General features: G+C 51.7%; 3 protein-coding genes across 3 annotated transcripts; all 3 read left to right on the forward strand.

Moving 5' to 3' along the window:
* Window positions 1–569: 569 nt before the first annotated feature.
* Window positions 570–2,454, forward strand: A1O9_00331 (uncharacterized protein; the record flags this gene model as incomplete). The annotated part of the gene is made up of 2 exons (XM_013409495.1): window positions 570–787; window positions 840–2,454. The coding sequence occupies 2 exons, from the start codon at window positions 570–572 to the stop codon at window positions 2,452–2,454; spliced, it is 1,833 nt and encodes a 610-aa protein (XP_013264949.1).
* Window positions 2,455–3,092: 638 nt separating this feature from the next.
* A1O9_00332 (uncharacterized protein) lies at window positions 3,093–4,520 on the forward strand (the record flags this gene model as incomplete). The annotated part of the gene is made up of 1 exon (XM_013409496.1): window positions 3,093–4,520. The coding sequence occupies one exon, from the start codon at window positions 3,093–3,095 to the stop codon at window positions 4,518–4,520; it is 1,428 nt and encodes a 475-aa protein (XP_013264950.1).
* A 9,926-nt stretch (window positions 4,521–14,446) lies between these two features.
* A1O9_00333 (uncharacterized protein) lies at window positions 14,447–15,760 on the forward strand (the record flags this gene model as incomplete). Its single annotated transcript, XM_013409497.1, has 1 exon — window positions 14,447–15,760. One exon carries the CDS (start codon window positions 14,447–14,449, stop codon window positions 15,758–15,760), a length of 1,314 nt encoding a protein of 437 aa, XP_013264951.1.
* Window positions 15,761–23,951: the final 8,191 nt, after the last annotated feature.

Below are 23,951 nucleotides of genomic sequence, written 5' to 3' on the forward strand. Positions count from 1 at the left end.
ACGCATCTTGGACGATGAAGATACAAAGGCAACGAGCAATAACTTCAGGAAGACAGGAAGTTCCTTCGGTGGTTTGACATGTTCATTGTGACCGAGAACTCTACCTTATTCTAATCAGGTGGTAGCTACGGCGGACTTTGCCGAGTCATGTAGCACTCCCTTTATCCCAGGACATGACTCGTGTGACTCAACAACATGTCTTCACTATGTTCCCATTCAAGGTTCTGCCAGGACTTCATTACCCACTGTGCTTGAATGCGGTCTTTACCACTTGCTTCACATTCGGGCATTCGATTGCCTCTCCCGGACTCAGCATCTTTCCCCGCCCTTCTTTTGAGAAACCACCGAGTCTTTTGCGTCATCTCCTACCTTTCGAGTTGAAACGACTTACTCCCCTTCCCGCTTGATCATTAAGCAAGAAATCACCATCATCTCTACTCAATCAATTTCAATTCTAATCTTTAACCGCTATTTACCGCATATCCTATATCCAGTCCTGTCTCTGAAGCAGTGCCTGTCACCTAATTTTCACTTCACTCTTCACTGTTCGCCACAAGACTGCCTTCAACATGGCCGACCTCGATGCGGAACTTCTTGCTCTTGCCGGAGGCGACTCCTCTGGCGAAGAGAGCATGCCTTCGTCCCCCAAGCGCAAATCTCCTTCACCTGCCCGCTCCAAGAAGCCATCAAGAGAATCCCCACCCCCAGACATGGCTCGAAAAGGCGTCGCAAAGCCTACGAAGCGTGCTAAACGGCGCAAGAATTACTCGGATGATGAAGATGACCTGTGAGTTTTCCGAGTTTTTCAAATGATATGCTCGAACTGACATCTCCCACAGATCGTCATTGTCACAACATTCCGAATCCGCGTCGATGTCCCAATCTGATTCAGAGGCCAATTTTAGCCCAGGAGCTGAGAAACCTATCTTCCCATACGAGAAACTCTACTACGACTCGGCAGACAAGACGAAAATCGAGGCCCTACCAGAAATTGAGCGTGAAGAGATCTTGGCACAACGGAGTGAGCAAGTAGAACGACACGAACAAGATCTCACCCTGCGTCGCCTGGTCGCTGCAAGGGCTCGGGAGGAAGCAAAAACTGCAGCCAAGAATAAGCGCAAAGCTAGCGCCGCTGATTTGGATGATGGCCAGCGAAAGAGTACTCGACAACGTACCAAAGTGGGCGGTGGTCGTGCCGGTGAAGCAAGCAGTGCGATCGAAGCCTACAAACTTCAACGAGCCGAGAAGAATCTTAGGGATGAACAACGCAAGAAGGATGGATTCGCAAGAAGACCAGCCTCCCCTCGCAATGACTTCAGCGATGCAGATGCAGATGGCGAGAGTGATAACGATTTTGATGATCGAAAGTACAGGAGACGGACACCTACACCACCCAAAGATGACCCGATTGCAGAGTTAGCTGATATTCAGAGAGCTCGTGTTGGTCGTGACAACTTTGCACAGGTCTGCTATACTCCCGGCTTTGAAGAAGCCATCACCGACTGCTATGCCCGCGTGTGTCTTGGTCCCGGTCGTACTCCTGGCGTCAACGAATATCGACTTTGCTTGATCAAAGGTTTTACCAAGGGGAAACCATATGCAATGATTGGGTCGAATGGCAAACCATTCCCTGTAGATATGTACATACGAGCTGGGCATGGAAAGGCTGAAAAACCTTGGTCTTTTCTCGAATGCTCCATGTCGAAGTTCACTGATGATGAATGGCGGCGGTACAGATCGACAATGGCCAACGATGACTTGAAGATGCCGACAAAGGGTCTCATTAACTCAAAACTCGACCAAATCAACCGACTGTTGAATCATCGATTCACAGACCCCGAGATTTCAACCAAGTTCCAGAAGCAAAACGATCTTCTTGAGAAGATTTACAGAACTCAGGAAAAGGATGCTATTCGGGCCAAAATCGACCAAGCGGTCGCAGATGGGAATGATGAACGAGTAGCAGATTTGGAGCATCAGCTTGCGAATATTGTACCGATGAAGCTTGCTTATGGGACAAGTCTTTCACGGGCAGAGAACACCTACGTCAACAAGGAGCAGGAACGATTGGCTGAGCTAAATCTTCGAAATCTAAGATTGAATGCCGAGAACGTTCGAAAGGCACAATTGGCTGAGCTGAAGGCACGAAAAGTCAAAAAGCATCTTGCGCCTGGTATTGATGAGCTGTTCGAAGGAAGTGATATCAGCAGGACTGGTACACCCGTCAACGGTGTTGGAACACCAAAGGCCGCAGCTAGCATCTCACGGGCAGCAACGCCGAATCCATCGGCAGTTTCCAACGGTACTCCACGTAGCTCGACACCTAATCCCATCCTTTTCAAGCCTGTGGCAGAGAAGAAAAAGGGAGGGCTTCCCACCATCAGAAAAGCGGCAATGGACGATGAGATATTGGCAAGCATGGATCTTGGAATAGACATCGACATCGACATCTGAATCTGAGCCTGAGCATTGAGTCCCTGCTCATCCTGAGGAGGACTATTTTGAAGTTTAGAGCATGGAGAATAGGAACGGCGATACTTCAAATCAGCCATTGCTTGTGCATATATCAAAATTGCTAATCCAGAACGTCATTGTTACGCCGTCCACTGACTCATCAGGAATGAATAAAATTTCAATCTCATAGAGACTCCTCTTCACTTCGGGATTTGTATTCAACTGGACGTTCAGGGTCATCCACTTGGTGGTTAGTGATGGATTGAGTCCTCACTTTACTTTCAGATGGACTTCACTTGTATCCAATTCGACTTTCCAAAACCGCACCAGAGGGCAACCCAACTATCTCCTTTCTCGATTCTTAGACTCCGTTGGCAACAAACACAACTCTGATGAGATACTGGTTGCTGATCGTTGCCACAAGTATTTTGAAAAGGTCCGTCTACTTCCTTGGACCTCTGATGGACTCCATGGACGCATACCAGAACTGGCTCAACAACATCTAGCTCACCACTACTTCCGATCACTCTCCTTTGAACACCACAACGTTCTGGAAAAACGATCTCAACCTCCTGTAATCCTTCGGCCCTCCGTTTCACCCGGCATTCCTTTACAACAGCAGCCTCCATCTTCTCAAAATGTGCTTCTACCACATTGATAAATGTCCACCCTACAATTACCTTCGTTCATATGTCTTCTGTAATCATGATGAGGCAAACGTTCAAATTACCCGATGTGTTACCTGGAGAGGTCACAGTAACCCTGTACCTAACGGTGCTAAAGAAGTGTGTCCAAATATGGTGATTCGCCATGATAAGGGGTTAGAAAACGGTGATTGGAATACCCACGGTTTCGGCGTAGAGAGGCCTACAATCACTCGTGGCTGTCATGTGTGTTGGATGGTGATCTATGCGGCGAAGTGGATGCGGACTATGGCAACGGATCTAAGCAGTCCAGCTTCGTCCAACAAAGAGGCTAGTTCTGATGAGAACCTTGAGTTCAATCCAGATCATATGGCAAGAACAGAGGAACGAGACACCGATGAAACCGCAAGTGATCAAGGTCTTGGTGACGAGCCCGAGACTGACCATAACGAGGAAATTTTCACAACTTCTGACAACGAGGACGAGCCCAGAACTCCGAGCAATGATGAAATAGCGCGCGGCAGCAAATATGATGCGAGTTTGATTCGCGACAGCGACTCAACCAGTGATTTCAGCGTCGAAGACGAGATGACGTGTTCGATGTACCGATATCGCGGGCCTACCAAAATATTTGCTGCGTCGCCACAAGATCATCGAATTGAGGAAGTGGCCGTCAAATCAGAGCCGCCAAAAACCCGAGAAACACATCCGAACAATGTTTTGCGACGACGACGACAAAAGAACGCTGCGACTATGGCAACAGAGATGAGTCGTGGTGAGGGAAATTTTCAGCAGAGCTCAGCACGTTCGCGAACCCGAAGACGGGTTTCGAAATGGGTGACAAGCCAGTCGAGCATGAAAGCCGCAAGTCCATTTGAGACCACAAACAACGCGAAAAGACCAGCTGTTCACACTCGCTCTCAGTTCATGTCACAACCTGGAGCGTGTGTCGGAGACGCCTTCGAGGCCCTTACAGAATCCGTGGAAAATTCCAACGCTCTTGACAAGAAAGACTCCGCAGTCAACGATGATGACAACGACGATGACGATGACGACGACGACGAGCAGGAGATCTACCCCGCAACCCAAGATGGATCGTACAAAGATAGCGTATCCAACCTCTTCGAGGATAACGATCTGGAAACATCCCCTCATCGAAGCTCCCTCAACTCCAAGAGTGATCAAGCAGCCTGTGAGATGGCGATCAAGCCAAATCTGCGAAAACGGCCACGCCTGGTCGAAGACAGCACGTACGTCGAGGCAGACATGCTACGGGAGAGCGTTAAACACCTCCGTTGCGAGACCGCAGCTCTCAGCGACCGAGTCGTAACCTTGCTTCAAGAGCAGTCAGCCACGGCAATCCGCGAAGTCGCATTGTTGAAGAGGGTGGCTGAGCTTGAAGCGAAGTTGGATTCTGCGTGAAGCATGGGACACATCATGTTGCACGGAAACCATCCTACCTGGCACGAAAGGATGGTGTTCGCAGCATGGATTGCGAGAAGGAGGTCAACAGGGTGGCAAACACACTAATGTTCAGGAACAGCGTAACGAGGACAACGAACAGAAATGAAACGTGGTGAGAAAACAATACAAACGGGCACCCTCTGGCTGGTAGCCGTAGCCTGTCCGCACGTTAGCCATCTCTTCGCTCAGGGCGAAGTTGCAGGCGCAGCACACGACGGTCCTTACAGAAGAATCTTTGCGCTGTGCGTTGTTCATCTACTGAAAATGGTGATACTCCATTTGAGAGCCCGTTGGAATGGCCCAAAGGAGGGTCCATTTACTAAAAGGAGAGATTGGCAGCGTGGATTAGGATACCAAGTCACAACACGAGAAGGCCAAACCAAACCGAGTCGATTGACTGAGTGCACATCGAGCTGACAGAAGTATATACTGTGCCGACCTAGAAGCAAGAGTCGCCCGATTGGAAGTCAGCGGACATCACGCGTGCATCTCTTGGATCCCTCTTACATGCATGAAGCCCAAAGCCTCAAAGGGTGCAAAAGGGAGATGCGAAGGGCTGGGCTGTGCTGACGGGCAGGCAGGCAGGTACACAGGTAGACAGAACAATCGTGAAATGGATCAGAATACGCCATGATGCCGTGTGTTGTTCAATCTCACCTCCCTCCATTTCTGCCTGTGCCTCTGCCTACCTACTTCCATTAGGGGAGCACTTCCACTTTCTCTTTCACACAGGATCGCATAGTCGCGTCCCTTCGACACCCGCGGATGAGGGCAGCGTCCCCCTCTCCCGGGGCGTCTCCTCAGGACCCACCAACGGATTCCGCCGGCCTGCATACTCAGGATCGGGCCGCGCATGGTTCGTAGTCTCAAGGCATACATGCGTACATAGGATGCAACAGGCAGACGTCCATGCAGATATGCACACAGGATACGTGGTGACATGAGATGGAGGTGGCGGGAAAGTGGTCAGCGCGGGTCAGCACAGGCAGGCTTGATAGCTATCAACCATAGAGCTGTCAAAGAAGGCTGCGGTAAGCGGGAACGCACCAGCTTCCTCTGTCTCACCTTCGCCCTCGGTGCCTACGTGCAGGTGGGTACAGAGTGCTAACTGGCAGGTCAACTTCGTTTGGCTCATTGCTTTGCCCATGCTGTATCTCGTATATCCAAACAACTTCAGCTCAAAGGTGTGGTTAGGTGATGCTCACTCCTCCGCGGGGGCCGATGGGGAAGGGTTATGTTCGCCACGTTGGGTTTCCGCTTCGGCCTTTCACGCGCGCCAATCTCCCAGTCATATACCGGTAGGCATACTTTGGCAAAGCGTGGCCTCTTTCGCCTCGGCGTTGAGGGCTGGATCGAATTACTGATCACCCATTGCCCAAATGGCGCAAGGAAGCCAGTTGGCCAATTCTGGCGCGAATCTCGGTGAAACCTGGGAATTATTATGTCGTTTGTCGGCGGAATATTATTTCGATGCCTACTTCTGTCGGGGACTTTGGGTATATGGCGTAAAACTATCCTCACATAGACAGAGATACTACGTCAGAATAGGGTAGCTCGTACACAACATGCGTGTACAACTGTTAAGTGGCCAATTTCTCCCCTTGCAGAGATCCATCTGATGTCGACCCGAGTCCCTAACATCGTCTCGTTACTCGCGTCCGTCTCGGCGCCGAGGACGACGACCCCTTCTGAGATTCGCAGCCTTGGGTCACGGGCGGTACGGTATTCTAGCGTCCGAATACTACTGGCCTCAGTATCAGGATGGCTGCCCCTCCGGACAACCCAGTCTGCGGAGGCGCACACGCCCACCCTCTCTCTCCTAAGCAGCGTTTGCTGACCCAAGGCAAATGGAAAATGCAGGTCCGACCGGTGTAAGAGATACACGTCTTCCGAAATGCCAGCGCTGTAATATCGACTACAGTATGTATGTCTGTGGACATGTACGTCGTTCGGCCCCGCAGGTCCGCGGTGCGAACGACGGTTCGGCGCCTTCGGCCAGGTATGTACTTACTTTACCTTCGCTTCGGGGTGCTCAAATCCATTCGTAATGATGCGGCACTACGTCCGAGCGATGTGTAGAATCCCCGCGTGTGCACACAGCCCTGCGCAGTAGAAGATTCATGGGGGGGGCGCCACAGCCGATTCGGGGCAGAGACTGAGGGAGGTTGGCTGTAGAAGGCTGACTGATCCTCGAGAGCATAATCGACAAGGCAGGGTGAGATGAAGTGCCCAAACCCACCCCTTCCTCGAGAAGGTTTAGTCAGCCAAGGTAGGCAAGACTTACAGAGGCAGATGGATGGATAGGCGGCCTCTGGTGACTCGAAATCTAGGTAGCGCCCTCGACGGTGACATCCTCGCGGTATGTTATGCATGCTGCGTGAGCCCCTGGCTTCAGAACCACCTCCAGGAGGCATCTGTGCTTTGCCTAATGGTCGTCATACCCGCAGGAGTCAATCGGTAAACAAAGAGGGGCCTCTTCTTCCGAGCGTGGACGGAGTAGCGGTGCCATAGAACTTGGCATGGCTATAATTGACAGATACCACGCGGAAACAAGCTCATTACTTCGTCACGGAGACAACACGCGTGCGCATGCATCCCAGGAGGCATTCATAATTAGTACTCGGCCTGTTCCTTAGGATAGCCTGCAAGGGAGCGAATTGCGCACATAGTAACAACATGCTATTTCAAAGCCTGTTGATAAAAGTAGCGTGGAGCTAACATATCCTTAGACTCGCATTGTGCTAACTATAGTAGGCGCTTGACTAGATAGTACCTTGTAGTCTCAGCAACCACAATGAAATGGCTTGCATGGGGCGACCAAACCAAGAAGGTGAGTCCCGGAGACTCGGCCAGAGCAATGTCCGGCCAATCCGTTCGCTAGAGAGCATCTAACGTAGGGGCCTGAATCATTCTGGGGGACTTCCACTAGGTGCAGGATAAGTAAAGAGAGGCCTGAATGTGGTGTCTGAGAGGGGTATAGAATACGTGGCCATTGAGATTCATTCCTGTGGACGGGCGAAGTCGTGGATGCCGAAGACCGACAAATGAGACCGCTCGAGGCTGTGCGAATACTAGTTAATTAGATGTGTAGTAATCGCAAGTACCTCGCACATGGTACGGAGTAGGGCCTCCTCTATTTAGACGGTGATAGCGTGGGCTGATCCATGTGTTCGCAACGATATGTATACCAAGACATGCCTAATTCAAGTCATGCTAGTTGGAAGGACTATTAACGGCATTGGGTCCATATGCGAGTATCGGGGAAAGCTAGTTAGTGATGAAAGGGGGCCGTCCACTTATGATTCTGGTGCGGCGAGGACATTGCTGGCCTGTGTAGGATTATCTGTACCCTGCTGGAGAGTTGAGATATCGACTTCGCCCTCCAACCTTGGCGCTTCCATATTCCTTACTTAGGACCTTCTGGCGAGTACTCGTTATTAACTTAGAGGCTCCTTCATTTTGTCGCTCCAGCCATAAACGGATGCCGTCTCAGTGTCGCTTGTGGTAAAGTGTGAAGCGCTGCTGCTTCTTGGCCTGGGGGCGAAATGCACACACTGGAGACCGATGGTTCCGCAATGAATCGCGCCTCGAGGATCATTGGGGTTATCGATAAAAGGAGACGGGGGATGAACTGCTCTCCACCTGTTTGGGCATAGTTTCTGAGCTTACCCACGACTCGCTTCTTACCACCAAGGATTTCCCTTTCGAGGGCATAGCTTGATGAACGTTCGGCATCAAGAGACTGGGATTGTCAGGGAAGACAGAGAATGCATTCTCGCAAGACGTGTTCGAAACCATGTGGGATCAGCAAGCAGGCAACTTCGTTCAAGCAAGGGCCAGATCAGCGATCAGCGTGTTGGTATGCTCACAAGGTGGATTCTCAACTCTTTGCATCGAGACTAGAGCCTCAAAATTGAGACGGTCGTGACCTTCCTATCCAGTCGAAGATCATGGGGTAATGGGGTGGTGGTCAGCGACCAGGAGACTTGCTGAGTGGCTGTATCAGACGTTTCACTCGAACGGTTTCGTGCTTGCGAATGAGAAAGAAGTGCCAACCTCCCACTGGGGGCAGTTTCACGATGGCAACAGGTCGCTGGCCAGCAATGGTATCTCCAATAACCTCATGCAGATCTCTTGGATGTCTAGCCAATCCACCAACTCGAAATCCTCAAGTTCCTTCCGGCTGCACAGCGTAAGCACTTGCGAGTAACGTATGGCATTATATGCATGCAAGCGGATCTGGACAACGTGAGGAAGTGTGTGAGTGCCTTAAACAATAATGCCCCGGCAGCCAGGCACGCACAGCGCTTGTAGAATGTTGTCGTTGGCCGGGTCCGAAGGTTGAAGAGGCGCGCCGGGGGCGAAAGGAAATCTACGAGTAGGGTTACACGGAGAAGCTCACCTTACACAAGAGGCCTCCCGGCCGGCATCCGAAACATAGTGGCAGAGAGCATGTGAAAAGCATACCCTGTATGATTCGATGAAATATGCTTGGAGCGTTGAGGTCGTCCAAAGATGCGCATGCTCGGTATGCAAGGCCCTTTGTCGAAGTCCCATGATGGCGTGAAGGGGCCTCGGTGATATCTCCAAGAGAGTGATAACATTTTCCAAAACCCCCGAGGGCCAGGGCGACTAGCACGTGTACACATGTTTGAATTCGTTCAAATGTCTGGTTGGATATCAAATGGTTAGATGCATCACACCAGTGCACCGTTGCCGATGACTGAACAATAGCTATTTTGGAGGTGGAAAAATGCTCCGTTGAAGATCTCTCCTTGACCTCTCCGTGATGTTCAATGGGACTCTCTGTTCGCCACGGCGGCCATACTGGACCACTACGCGTGTGTACTGCTGTATGCTGAAAACATCAAGGTCTATCAAGACCAACGGCTCTATTGTGCGAAAGGTCGTTCGCGTACTCCGTACTGATAATACAACACACCTCTCAAACGACCCATACCGAACCGAGCTACGAGTACTCGTATGTCCGGAATCTGACGAGAACCGAGGCTAGGACCCTTTGACAACCGATTTCTGGCTTCCTCTATCGATAACAAACACGATCAAGCCTTTTCCTTCTGTGGAGCCGGGGGAAGCCCTGGCAATCTCGAACCGCAAGCCTGACAAGAGGTCATGATTGGGCCGAGGGCCCCGGTCTGCTTCCGCGGCAAAGCGGCTGAAACGTTGGTTCTGGTGGAGCGATGGACCTCCATCCACACAAGCCAGATCCCGTTGTGGTTTAGCATGCTGTGATTTTCACCCTGGCGCCTCCCACGGTTGGGTGTCCACCAGGCGTGCCTGGATTTCCCTCTACACCCCGCGCCGAGAGCAGGGCAAGAGAGTCGTGGGCTCTTGGGTCGTGACAGGGAAGGGCGGTCGTGATGATTGTACTCGTACAGTAAAGGATCAGCATCACAGTGACAATGTACGGAGCATTCAATACCGGGTCTATTTTGCATCTCCACTGATCAACACAACAAGACCCTGTGCTGGTACCTGGGTAGCAACCCACGCCTTGGGTTGTTTCATAGACCCGGCAATCTTGGAAAAGAACCTCCAAGAACGATGAAGAATCTGATGAGACAGGTGATAGCCGAGAATCGAGGACAATACTCGGAATCCACACACAAGCTCATGCAAGCCCGTTCGTTCTAGCATCCGAACAGAGAGGAGTGGATAAGTTCTGCTGCGAACGGATACGGGGTACGAGCGACTGGACTCTGGCCTCAGGTTTGAATTATTATTGCGTCTGCACACTGTGGACGAAGAACGGAAACCCGTCCCGTCGTGTGTTGGCAGCGGCCGTGTGAACCTTGCCACCGTAATTCCTAGAACAGGACACCTTTTGTGTGGATGCTTCAAAGTTGTTTTCCACGAGTAGCTTATTCGATGTGATACGCGTTCCGCGATCTGTATTTGATTTTTGTTAGGAGTGTTTCTGGATGGACAGGCGCAGACTCAGTGCCGATAGTTTCAACATTGCTGCCGCTTCAACAGGCGACGTTCTCAAACTCTGACTGTTAGGAATAGTTGTCTTTGTTACGTCGGGTAGAAGAGACAAGGCCAGAGTCATCCAGACGCTGTAGGCCGCGGTATTTCTGTTTCCATAGCCGATCGCCACCAGACGCCTTGTAATCAATGATGTTTCCGGCAACTACTAGTGTTGTTGTTTGCGGCCAGCATTGAGACCACGAGCGCCTAATTCAATGCGCTGGACCAAGAAACGAAAGCGGGCACAGAACGACTAGCAACACGAAATCCAGTACGCGTCGACTGTGCTGGACGATATTTCGGAAATTCGGAGCATCGAACATATTTAGGACCAGCCAGTGGTGGGAATTTGGCCGATTAAAATCAGAGGCCTTGCGAATTTGAACATGTACCCGCATGTGAAAGCCACCGTGTACCATTATGGAAATTGAGCAATAGTAGAAACATGTAAACATGCACTCTGTAACCCGTACTAGTAGTATTTGATGTGAGTTCCCCGTCCACACAACAATCAATCAAGAGGTCGAAACTGAGATGTATTCCGAAACTGCCACTTGCTAATTTCCATCGAAGTACTACCAACCAGGCTTGATCCTGGTTTTTCGCCGGGACGCCGAGGTGGTGTGGTTGGGTGTCAAGCGGGCTTCCCCAGAGTTTTCCCAGGCGCCACCGACCCAATAAGCGGGCCAGCCAAACAGATCAAAAAACCTGTCAGTCGGTATATTTCTCGCCGTTGTCGCCGACGCCAATCTGGGTGTTTATCAGAAAACGCCACCAGCAATTGAGAACTTGGGGCAAATGGCGACTTGTGCAAAACAGGGCGGGGGAGTTCGGTTGCAAAGTTCAACGTTGTCGGGACTAGGTGGTAGTAGGCAGGCAGGTTCACTTGCGAAGTATGAGTAGAAACATCGTACCGTGATCCGCATTGCTAGTGACGGATGTTATCACGCAACGAGGATAGTGAATCCGTTCACTGACCGAATTGGAATTCGTCTTGTCGACGACAGAGCTTAACAAATGCTAAAGCACGAGGTTGCAGTCAAAAACCGGGCAGAAAGAATCTGCACCGATGACGTTTGATGCAGTTGAAGCCATCGAAACTCGCCTCCCAAGTCACGCTTGAGGGTGTTTTCTCGGCATTCCAGCGCTCTGTCGCGAAAGGTATCCAAAGTCCTAGACTCCTCACAAAGTCGGACATACGAATAGTCCTGGAGCCAGACATCGAGTGCGCCACATCGAGGTGTAATAACGCGAGAGGAAATTTTCTTGCGCCAGGCTTGGCTGTTGCGCAAGCAGCAGGTAATCAAATGCTTGGGCAAGCCAAGATTGAAGCCACACGCAACACATCATCAGCACTGAAATGACTCTTGAGTGTTGACCAGGGCTGGATCATTTGACGGGGAGGCTGGTCTAGGTGTCTCGAAGATGATTTTAATCCCGTCATCCAAGTCACCTGGATGCGTCGAGTGACTCGTCTGCTTAGCAAATCCTGTCCAGTCTTGTAGGCAACATGGCATGGCAAGAGGGAGGGGGAGGGAGGGGGAGGTCGGCGAGTCGGTATGTCGGCGAGTCGGGGCGCCGTCCACCGATGGTCTTGGCACCAGTTATTCTGGCAAGGCACCAATGACAGCACCGCACACACACAATTTCCCTGGGACCTGATTTTTCCCGTGCCTTGGTTGTGGCATGAATGATGGATGAATGGCGTGGAGGAAGCTTTCCTGTCTCGAAACGCAAAATTCAAGCCAGCTCGATAGCCAAAGACGTACTACGAGCATGTACCAGGTACGAGGGATGGACTGTGCTGATCGACCCTGTTTCCACAGTGGTCTCAGTTGTGGCCTCTACTAACCCCCGGCATGAGGTCAATCAATTGTCTAGTGACGACGAGTACTGACTAGTGCCTGCCGAAAGATGAAGGGAGTGTGCATACCACTGCTAGTAGTACTGCACGACAAGCGCCGAGGGGCCTTAATGATCGGGACGGTTTCTAAAAGAAATGTGTTTCTATACAGAGACGAAGAGCGAGCGATCTCTATATCGGTACCTCCTAGTCGCAGGGCCATGTAGGGAGCAAAGCATATTATTCTTAGATGCATTAGACACCACCATCTGAGCTATTATTGTTGTGATTGCATCTCTTCTGCATGAGCCGAGATCCCATGTTTGCTCGATACAGACGCAGACACGAGATGACAGCAAGCGATCTCGAATGGGTTTCCATAACGTGGCTGGCCCACTAATCTCACTGACGTGACCTCTGAACGCGTCGAGCAGGTCGCCACTACTCGGTATTGACATCTGTACAGAGTAGGTCGGAGAATCACAGGCCGGGTTTTGAGTTAGTATTGATCGCCAGTAGAATGGCCAGGAACGGGGTAGGCCTTGGAGCACGGGGATTCCCACCCAGAGCCGGATGCTTTCGATGGACAGAACAGGGAAAGCAGACGCGGGAGTCTGTCGGGAGTACGCGCTATGTCCTGATGATCGGAACGTGTGATGATCGGCACGGATGGGATGGTTCTACTGTACGAGGGATCTCGAGAGGCGTACGGAGTACCCTGGATTGCTAGAGTAGGAGGCGGAAAGAATCTGTCAACCCGTCTGCAAAGCCACACTTTTGCTACGACCGAATTTGTGTATTCAACTCTTGGAGAGGCATCTGACTATACAGTACGGTAGGACCTTGATAGAGAACAGTCAGCGAAGGACTGCCGAGATCAAAGACCAGTGTAATCGATTGGCGTCGAGTAGCGAGTGTGGGTGACGAGTCGCAAGGGAGACCAAGACAAGTTGGTGCTGGTGCTGGTGCTGGTGCTGGGCTTTGACCTGAAGCAGCCCCGGGGCTGGCGAAAACACAGCTTGGGCGTGGGCTGAGAACTCAGCAGCTGTCCTCGTCAGTAGTCCTGGGGCGGCCGTCTGGGCAGTGGGCTGTGGGCTTAGGCATGGCCATTGGCAAGCCGCGAGTCGGGTGGGTGAACCGCAGAGAAGGGCCTATGGCTTATGGCCTATGGGCGTTGGGCATTGGGTCATGGGCGTTGGCGCTTGGATGCGTCAGGCAGGGGGGTCAGCTTTAGCCGACGCTCTCTGCACAGAGTTTGCACCAGGGACTGTGGACAGGGGGGCAGGGGGCAGGGGGCAGGGGTCATGAGTGCTACGCCTGCTGACCAGGAAAGGCCACTAAGCGAGAAGTGACAGGGGATTGACAGAAGGGATGGTGGAACCACGGCGAGTGTGGCTTCCGTGTCACCTGGGGTGGTGGATGTGGGCTTGAGCAGGCGTAGGCAGTGGCATCCTCGTAGGCGTGGACCAGGGGGACAGGGCCCAGGGGACGCCGAGGGGGGCAGCCCGGGATTGGGCAGTGGGCACCTGGCACTGCAAAGAATGCTCGAGACTGCAGAGGCCCTTGGCAGCGCTGGTCACGTCTCCCACCCATTGCGAATTACGCATTCAGTCCACGCAAACCATTGTGGCGACCATCTTCCCCCAACTGGGCCTGTCAGTCGGGAGGACCCCGTTTCAGAAGGCCGACATACAGGGCCTGTGCCTCATGCTTGATATACTCCATCTCCTCCATATTCATGCTTCACCCTCCACCCTTCTACTATCTTCACCACACTACCTGTATACCACCATCTAACACATCTGCATTGATCTCAGATCCCAGCCAATACTACCATTACTTGTTCTCAGCAACACCATCCCCGCTGACTGTACAAAAGACAAATACTTTCCTTTGTCAGTCTTGGTCGACGCAAATTGCCCGTCCGCTGACTGTGTTCCATCCCGTCGAGGCATCTCTTTGTCCCAGCACTTCATCTTCGACGTTCATATACTGGAATACTACAGATAGCAGCGTTCTATCGCACCCACTCATTCCCAAGTCCCTCAATATGGCGGACTACGACTATCCCCAATCCCCTACCATGTCACAAGATCGGCATATGGGTTCCATGGCTGCGGCCCTCAGAATGAAACTCGAAAACCTCCCACAACTAAACATGCACAACCTCAGCGTTCACCACGCTCAGCAGAAGAGGTTATCAGTCGAACTGAACTCCGCCACTTCATCTCGCTCAGCACATTCCTTTTCCTCCCAACAATCAGACGACACCGATGCCACAGATCTAACCGTCACTCCCAACCGGTCACGAGCAAGCACATTTGACAACGCCGAGCGAATCACCTCTCCTCTGGTCCAGACTGTTCAATGTAAGCCGCCGTTGAGAGTGGTTCTGGGTACCGCTTCGGTCGGATCCAAACTTTCCCCCCTCGCCAAAATCACCACTGTTGAAGAAGCTTCCAAGTTTGTACAACTCTTCCGATCTCGGGGTTACGCAGATATCGATACTGCCCGAGCATATCCAGTTGGTCGTGGTGGTACTTGCGAGAAACTGTTGGGTGAGGAGGAGTTGCGACTGGGCAAATGGGCCAATGTATCCACAAAGGTCTCATCCTTTATGCCTGGATCTCACCGAGCCAAGAACATCGCCATGAGTATCGATCGCTCCCTTGAGGCCCTCAACACTGATGCCGTCGATGTCATGTACCTGCACGCACCCGACCGAGCCACTCCCTTCAAGGAGACCTGCGAAGCAATGAACAAGGCCTACCTCGAGGGCAAGTTTGAGCGATTCGGTCTATCCAACTACTCGGTTGAAGAAGTCGAACAAGTCATCAAGGTCTGCGAAGAGAATGGTTTTGTCAAGCCGTCTGTTTACCAAGGGCAATACAATCCTATCTGCCGAGGTGGTGAGGAGCGCCTGTTTGCCGTCCTCCGGGAACACAACATTGCCTTCTATGCATACAGCCCCTCGGCTTGTGGCTTCTTCTCCAACAAGGTCTCACGAGCCTCGACCAAAGACAAGAACAGCCGATGGAATATTGCCTCCCCCCTAGGTGCCAAATATGCTGGTGACTACTTCCACGATCCCCTCTTTGCCGCTGCAGAGCTTGTCAGACAACAAGCCAAGAAATACGGCATTTCAGGCCACGCTGCCGCTCTTCGATGGACCACGTGGCACTCTCAACTAGGTGCCGAGTACGGTGATGCTGTCATCGTTGGTGCCTCCAGAATCTCTCAACTCCAAGAAAACATGGACATTCTTGAACATGGTCCCCTGCCCGAGCCTCTCGTCGAGACGCTTAATAACATCTGGGAGGATGTTCGGGCCTTGGAAAAGGGACCCCGCTTTTCCTTTGTTTAAATTGCATGATGATTGCTCTAGATATGGGAATGATGATCGGGTCAAATCAGGTGACATGCGCATTTTCGGGAAACCCCATGATCGGCGTTTTACGGTGGTTGCCCCAATTCGAGTGGCTTCACCAGGGAATATAACATTCTACTTCTTCGAGATCCCTCAAGTGCTGAGATGGATCTCAACTTTTTGTTACGCAGGCAAAAACCGCTTTATTGAAAGGGCAGTGAAAGTTCACTCGTATGTGTTATGATACCCTTGTGGTTTGCATGGAAAATTTGAGGAAACGCTTTGATGGCAAATGTATTACCGGTCTCTGGAAGACGCGGGAAAACGGCAAACGCACGACAAAAGAAAGGCCCAGCAAGCCATCAATTGCAATGTGCCGAGTACGAGGAGTAATGCTCGACTCTCACATTTACAAATCAATACCAAAAATAGCCAGAAATAGCCAGAAATCCAATTCAACTGATTTCAGTTGAAAACCAACCTACGCACACAAGTTTCATTCTTTCTGATCAAATTATCAATCGTGTATCCCGCACATATCTGCACCTCCCCGTGTCTTTGCCGTCGCTTTGGCTTGTGATTGATCACTCCCGTCCTCTCCCTCCCACCCTTCTTCCCGGGTCTGGTCTAAGTGCTGACCACTTCTGGCCTGAGGCAACTTGGCCACTCAGAAGAAACAATCCTTTGCAGGTTGGACTGATTTCGGGTTCGCTTGGGGGACGAGGGTAGGCACCTGGAGGATATCTTGGACCTCGTACCATGGGCAGCAGCTAACAGGCTGTTCTCAGAAGTGTGGTACCGGTCCACCCCAGATGTCCCGTCTTTATGCACGTTCCGCATTACAGCCAGTTGAGTTTTGGTTCCGAGTCTGGTTCAGTCAAGAGGCCTGGAACCGATCAAACTCCCGCTCCAAGAACAATTCCGGGCTTACCTGGGATCCAATGAGCCCCGGGACCCCCCATCTGATCCCGTTTCCTTCTGCGAGGGGCGATTAGGTTCCCCGTTTAGCTGCACCAAACCAAGGGCTCCAATATCCAAAGCGCCAAAGCGATGGTCTGTCTAGTACATACATGGCAAAAGTTGCTATAACCAAGAGTTTGCTAACTGCATACTGTGCAGGACTCGTTCACTGTAAGGCCCTATTACAAGCTGTAGGGACTCTATTCGCGCGCACACAATGCAGTTCGACCTGCAATACCCACATCCTCAAGCCTGACGCTTGCGCAATTGTCTAGTCGTAAAGAAAGGACCCCGCCCGAGGATCGTTGGAATTTCACGCACACCATTGCGAACCGGAAAACACCGAGATGGTAAGCCTGACAATTCTCACTCGTGATGCTCCCCTGTTTGAGGAAAACCCCTCGCTTTCCTGGCCGTTCGTCGGCGGTAAGATCCAGTCTAGTAAGGTCGACTTCCCTATAACGCCGAGCCATTTATCCGCCAGAAAAACTGGTTGTTGAATGGAAAGACTACCCGAATATGGCTGAGGCGTCCACCAGAACATCTTCCCACCTGGTGATCAACCTGACTGAGTCCAGGAATCCTTGCGTCAGATCAAAAAGTCTATGGGACCAGGTTTCCGTTTGATCAGACGACAAAACTCTTCAAAAGAGCCCACCAGTAACTACCCCGTACCTAAGTCTCCGACGATGACCATTATTTATTGCTCACCAGCCTTGGCAGAAACTCGCCTCCCTGACTTCGGGTGCGTGTCCCTAACACCTGGAAGACTGGTCATGGAGTAAGCTTTGCACAAGGGAAAGCTGGGAATCGTGTTTACTCCCTGGGATCGGGGGAGGTGGAACTCTCTACCAGTCCCCCGTCCCTCAAGCTTATACCTTCTAAAACTTTCCATCTCCAAGCCCGAGACGAGCAAATCCCTCCACGTGGTTGGAGGTGTCGATCACGTCCATGTCTGTTCAAGACGCCCCACTTTGCCCCAATGTGGCGAGGATAGACGAGAGGGTAGTGTCGTTTGGTTCATTGCCTCGAGTCAAAAACAATCAGTCAACAATCAATTGCAATTGACCAACTAGACATGATCACATCATTGGGAGGAGGAACCAAAATACGAGCTTTTCAGCCAGAGAAACTTATTCAGCCCTCGACGGCATCTCCGTCCTCCTCTGATTCGCAAAGCCAAAATGTCTGGCTGTCGATAGTGATCATTCAATCATACGGCTGCGGTAGGACAGCTGAGAGTGGCTTTAACGCAGCTGGCGATTCTGCACTTCTGTGGCTTGCCGGGACTTGCAGCGGGCATACCGATAGAGTTATCCTCTGAACGCCTCAAAACCAGGTGTCTCTTCTCTCCCTCCTCCTTTCACAGCCTCTTCCGGCCTTCCCAAACTTTTTATTTCCGCATTTCGGGGCTTTCTTTGATTGTTGACCCCAGCCCAGGAACACAAACACTTGCTGTTTACGGAATCACAGTGTGACAGAGGGCAACTTTCGGGAGAAGCAAATGCCTCTTAGAATGTCTACCCTCACACCCAATCATCCTTGGGCCGAGTGCTTCGTCCTTCGTCCTTCGTCCTTCGAAAACTCTGCTTTTTATACTTCTTACATGGATCTGGTTCTCGCAGATCTGCATCGTATATTGGCTCGCGATCGCGATTCCCCTGCCACCACAAAGATAATTGTGGGAATACATAGAGCACAGCTCAGGTCAACATTAACTTTATCGGTTACTGAGGGGCGTAAGCCCCTTGTCGGGGGTTATCGATAGTGATAACGATTCGTCTGTGGGAGGCCCTCTCCCCGGGGCTGACCCTGCAATCCGCGCCCTTTAGAGCATGGCACCTGGCACCTGGCCCCTGAAAAATGAAAATTCTAACTATCAACTACTACTGGGCACTCGGGGACTCGAGATTTCTCTCCCCCTTGAACCTTTTTGTTCATCTTCATTAGAGATGGCTAACTAGCCAGCATTTGAGACCCGCGGACCAAACACAACAATCCATGATGAGACACTACCTGCTTTTTCCACAAGAAAATCTCACTCAGCGCGTAGGCACAACCGCCGACGGTGCTACAGCTTTCAGATTGGCGAGGAGGAACAGGAGCCTACCGCAAGGGTGCATGCGTAAAGATATGGATCCCCCGGGTGGGCCATGGCTGTTGAGGGAGTTCAAACGAGTTTCAGCCTGGTGGTGCTTTGCTAAGCTAACTCCCTCCTACCTTGGTCGCTTGGCTTATGACATCTTACGCGCAATTCTTTCTCATCTGTGACTACCAGTCATTCCCTGGATGTGTTGCTGACATGGTTGATTCAGCGCTGTCGCATAGGTAAGCAAAGCAGGGGGAGAATCGCGAGAGCCTCCATTAAGAAAATACTTCGACCGCGAGTCGTAAGCACTACACGCACGCCCCCGCCTTTGAGTAACGCCGATGAACCTTTGCGCGCTGGTTGCATTCATGTGAGAATCGCCACATCTTGTCGACCACATTCCAGGCCAGGAGATGCCTGGTTCTGCCAGAGCCATGCGTAAACACGACGAAGAGCGTCTCTTGATTGAGACGTGTGACGACAGTTACTCCAATGCGATGAGCTACCGGCTGGAGTCACCCAGACGCGCCATGACCCAGCCACGACGCTGAATTCTTTGAGACGCTGTCTCTCAGAGCAACATGGCCCGATTCAGTAATCGCTGATGAAAGCGATCCCCTTTCGAGGCGAAGCATCATGTTCCTCAGGGCTTCGTCCAAACAATCGTTGGAAGGTGTCTGTAGCAAAGTGACCTCGCATACCAGGCCGATGCTCAGAACTGTGCCATCCAACAAAGCAAGCAGAGTCTAGACCTCAAGTCCAGCCGATGCATGCCGTTCGTTCTATTGCGTGCGTACGCCATGTTCGCATTCAAAAAGCACGTGTTTCAAAGCTCCCCTGCTATTGCATGCAAGGGGTGACTACTTTTCTCGTACCTGCTATCGCATTCCTTCTGTGCACGCACGGACGGGCACTCACCTCATCCCCCACACCACGTCGGATGAGTCTAGGCTTTGCCAACTCAAGGAACACACAGACCACCGACGCGCGCGGTGGGCGAGCTGGGCCTTGCCTTTAAACCCGTGCCCTGACATACGGAGAACGGCCGAGTCCCCCGAGTCCCCCGATCCCCGAGTCTCGTCCTCTTCGCGGGCGCTCGAGCCTCTCTCTGAATTTCGGGTCTGTGCTTTGTGGCAAAAGCAAACCCAGAGTCTTGTTCCTGGCTCTTGTCATTAGGCGCGCGAGAGCTTGGACCCCGAGCTGCCAGAAGGGAGGTCTGACGTCTTTTGGCGGCCCATGTGGAGAGTGAGCTAGCTGCGTAGATCCTCACAGGTCTACGGTTTCTCACACAGATCAATAACACGGCATTCTGAAGTACCGACATGCCGTCTCTTCTCGCTGCGATCTTCGCGACTGAAAGGTCGATAGTCTGAGTGTGTTGGTTCTTTGACATCAAGTGTTGATTAGTCCACGACGGTTGTGAGAGAGCTTTGAGCAGTCTACCTCCTGTGAGTAAGGTACTGTGAAGCGATGATGCAGGGTCCCTCAACATGAAATGATCTCCGCATGCATACTGCTTGCTATTGGCGACCAATCTGCCGTTGGCGGTATAGCTTGAGCTAAGGTAACCGGCTCATCGATTGTATTCGACACCCATAGAGACGAAATCGGGACAGGCTAAAGGCGAAATCTTTAGCAAGTTACAGGTTCTTCAAGAGTCGCCAAAACGGCAACCACATGGGTAGATCAAGATGAAGCAAAGCTCGAGTAGGTAGGCCACGACACGGGTATCAAGGAGAACTTGCCGTCCACAACAAACAACACGACACTCATCGCGGTGCCATCATCACAATACCGATCCCATGTACATCCATCCATCCCATTGCTGAGAACGTCGCACGGGGCTCTGGTGTCGATAGTCTAAGTACTGAACGCTGGCGGTACCGCAATCCATACCTAGGTATGGATCATCCTCGTCTGCTCGTCTCCCCATCGTCCATCCTAGACCACAGCAACAACCCTTTCTCTGTTTCCATCGCACCTAGAAACCCCACGGCCGTCAACTCACCGACGACCAACACCCAGCCACGAGTCACAGGCACCTGCATGTGCCAGTAGCAGCACTTCACCCGGTGATAATCCCCTCTGAACCCTGACCGAAGGACTAGTTTTCAAAATCCGCCCACGCGTCCACGCAACGACGAAAGTTGACGCCATCTCGCTTTGGTCCCATGGTCGTCGCGTTCTGATGTGGGGTTCTCACCGTCTGGTACCTAGTGTCCTTCCGAGCCTGAATCGAAACCCCGCCTACCTCTGCGTCCTGTGTATGTGCGTGTGTATCACCAGCACGAGCTGGTTCGTGTAATTTGCTGAGATCCACGCAAGTCTGTAGGTGAGTTGATTAGGATTCAGGTGAGTTCATCATTCTCCCCGTGCCCATAATCGTCCTTCCCCTCCTCCTTCTCCTCTTGAGTATTGGCGAAGAATCTGCCTGTATGACTATGCAGTGTAATGTAACATGTGGCATGTGATATCCTTAACAGCTTGAGCATGCTGTGCTACTCCTCTTGAGTGACGGGGGAAGTGAAGTGCGTTCTGCTACTGCTCCTCTGGCTCAGTCAACATCAAGAGCACCACCAACATCAACGGCATGCAGTCACTGTGTCAGGTACGTCAGGCAGGGGGCGTCGCTGACTTTACTTTCTGACTCTTCCTGTCTGTGCACTTCCTCGCTGGGGTTTTATCGTCGAAACGCGCTGGGCTGTGCTTAGGTGTGTTACTCGCGGGTTTCACACCGTAAATGATGGTCTGCAGGAGAAAGGAGAGGGGATGAAGAGGGAGGTGACTTTTATGGACCATGGCACGGAGATGCCGTTAATATGGCCAGGCCACGAAGAGGAGCTTCATCTATCGGTTGCTACATGAAAGTTGGTCTAGAATGGAATGCCCTGGCATGCTCTCCTTTTGTCTCCGTTTCTTCTTGCATATTTTCCACTGTACTCTCATTCCTCTTCCAAGCCTGCATATCAAAATCCCATTCCCACCGCCCTTGATCAGGCTGGCTGCTCCGCTGTATTGCTGGCCCCTGGAACTGGGGTCGGGCCTTGGGAGTGATTTAGTAAGAGACTGTCCTCTTACATAAAGTAGCCTGCCTCCTGTACCCTGCATCCAGACGCAGGGTTTGAAGTCTTGTGGTGTTGCTGCGGTGCTCAGGGTGTCCTTGCCTTAGGCTTTTACCCAGCAGGGCCAGTGAGACCCTGCATTGGCCTCACGTCGCCTACCTCAGGCTCTCTCCCATGAACGATTCCAACCAGCTGCACACCATGCGACAGTCCAAGCATGAATTTCTGCACATGGGTGTTGACGAATAATGATTGGATCACTGTAAATCCATAGCCAGCTAATATGTGGCAGAACTATACAGAGCTATGGGTCTCGAGAGCATGACAGGCCGGCTACACACAATTCATGAGAGCCCCTAATCATCCAATTTCCTTCTGGAAAAGAGAAGAAATGTCTGCGACATGCGGCGGAGCACCTCACCGCTGATAACAAGGGCATGTCGTGCACAAGCGTAAGTTGCAGCCCTCGTAGGTCGACGATATGAACAGCGGCAGACAAGGTTCCAGAAAGTTAATAATTTCCCCAGCTGAAGCTGTACCACATTCTCGGGAACAGCGAAATGAAGAAGGGCAAGTGAGCTGCACCCCTAAAAAGACAAAGAAGTGCTGCGGAAAAGCCAATTTAACTGCTTGGCCAGATTAGAAACCTGGGGATGCAGGAGAGCATATTGTCGTTTTGGCTGTCTGGTCAAACGCACGCCTAGGGTATGACAGAACTGAGCTTAGCTAGGCCGCTTCTCGGAGAGTTGGGTAACGTTAGATAAAAAAGTGTGGCACAACAGACTAACCTTGAGTTTGCACCTAGCTCCCCAGGCAGGCAAACGGCCCGTTTCTGAGACATAGATGCATATGGCGTTTTGTGAGTTTCTACATCCTGTCGTCCTTTCTGTCGCCAAGGACCAGATCGTGGGTGGGAGAAGCGTATCTGTGGTTGTATATGTGTCTCGCTCGGTTGTGGCGCGCTGGCGGCCCACTGTGCATGATTTTCCTTAGGCGAAGCGGAGGGGTGGGTTTTAAGCGAGGGTTTTCTAATTAAACCCATCCGTCGTGACGAGCGAACGCAACTTTTGAGCAAGATGTGTATTGGTAAGACAGAGGTCTAAGTGGAAGCTTTGGTAGGTAGGGGAAAGGTCTCTTGCGCATGACAACAATGTTTGACAGGTCCCGAATCTCATGTCGAGAATGCTGGTGGTGATCCAGAGCGATCAGCAGACACGTGGAAGATCGATGTACAGTATATAGAGTGGCGGAGTACGCGAACAATATCGGTCCGCGCCTAGATCTGTCGATGCATTTCCCCGAAAAGGCGGTCCCGTGTAACCTGTCTCCGCGTAGTGCTGATCTTTAAACGTGGCCAGACGATTGTACCGCTCGTGGACCTTTTGTTGATGTAAAAGGAAGGCTTGAGTGGAAACCAAGTCCTGGCATGATGGTGTGGACGGCAGACGAAGATAGAAGATTGCTATGTCGATTAGCATCCAAGTCCGAATCGCGTTCGGAGCCACCGGCGAATGAGAAATTGAGGAGAGAGTAAACTTGCCTCTTCTGACGATGGGTGGGGATTCATTTGGGCAACGATCTTGAGTAGTGCATTATTCGCGATACATGGAATTCGGCCAGACAGTTGCTTTCGAGATTCCAAGTGCCGTAAGAGACTGCACTGAACTGCGGACGGCGGAGCCGCGCGATCATGAAAGCCATGGCGAGCTACCAGCGGGCTTGTTCCTAATTCGAATGTCTTGACTTCGCCTAGGCTCTCTAGAGTGTACTTGTCTCCGTAGTTGAAGTGGAGAATATTCTGATCCCTTGTCCCTCGGGTTCGTGAGGTAGTTGCCCGTTTGGCGTGCTTGGGCAAACAGGTTTCGAGCTCTTGGGAAGAGTTTCCCACATTACGGGGTAACAAGTTGGCAATGCGTGGTCTCATAGGAGCATATTTAGGCTAGCTCCACCCAAGCCTTCGTGAGAGCTGTTAGACCAAAGGCTTCGAGCGAGTACCCCGAAGATGGACTAAATGGAGGCTGTATCCATGGAGTCTTCAGGCGCAAGACCATTGTCTCGCGCCGTCAAGAAATACCGG

This window comes from Exophiala aquamarina, assembly GCF_000709125.1.
Source record: "Exophiala aquamarina CBS 119918 chromosome Unknown aczIA-supercont1.1, whole genome shotgun sequence".
In the NCBI taxonomy this organism is placed as follows: Eukaryota; Fungi; Ascomycota; class Eurotiomycetes; order Chaetothyriales; family Herpotrichiellaceae; genus Exophiala; species Exophiala aquamarina.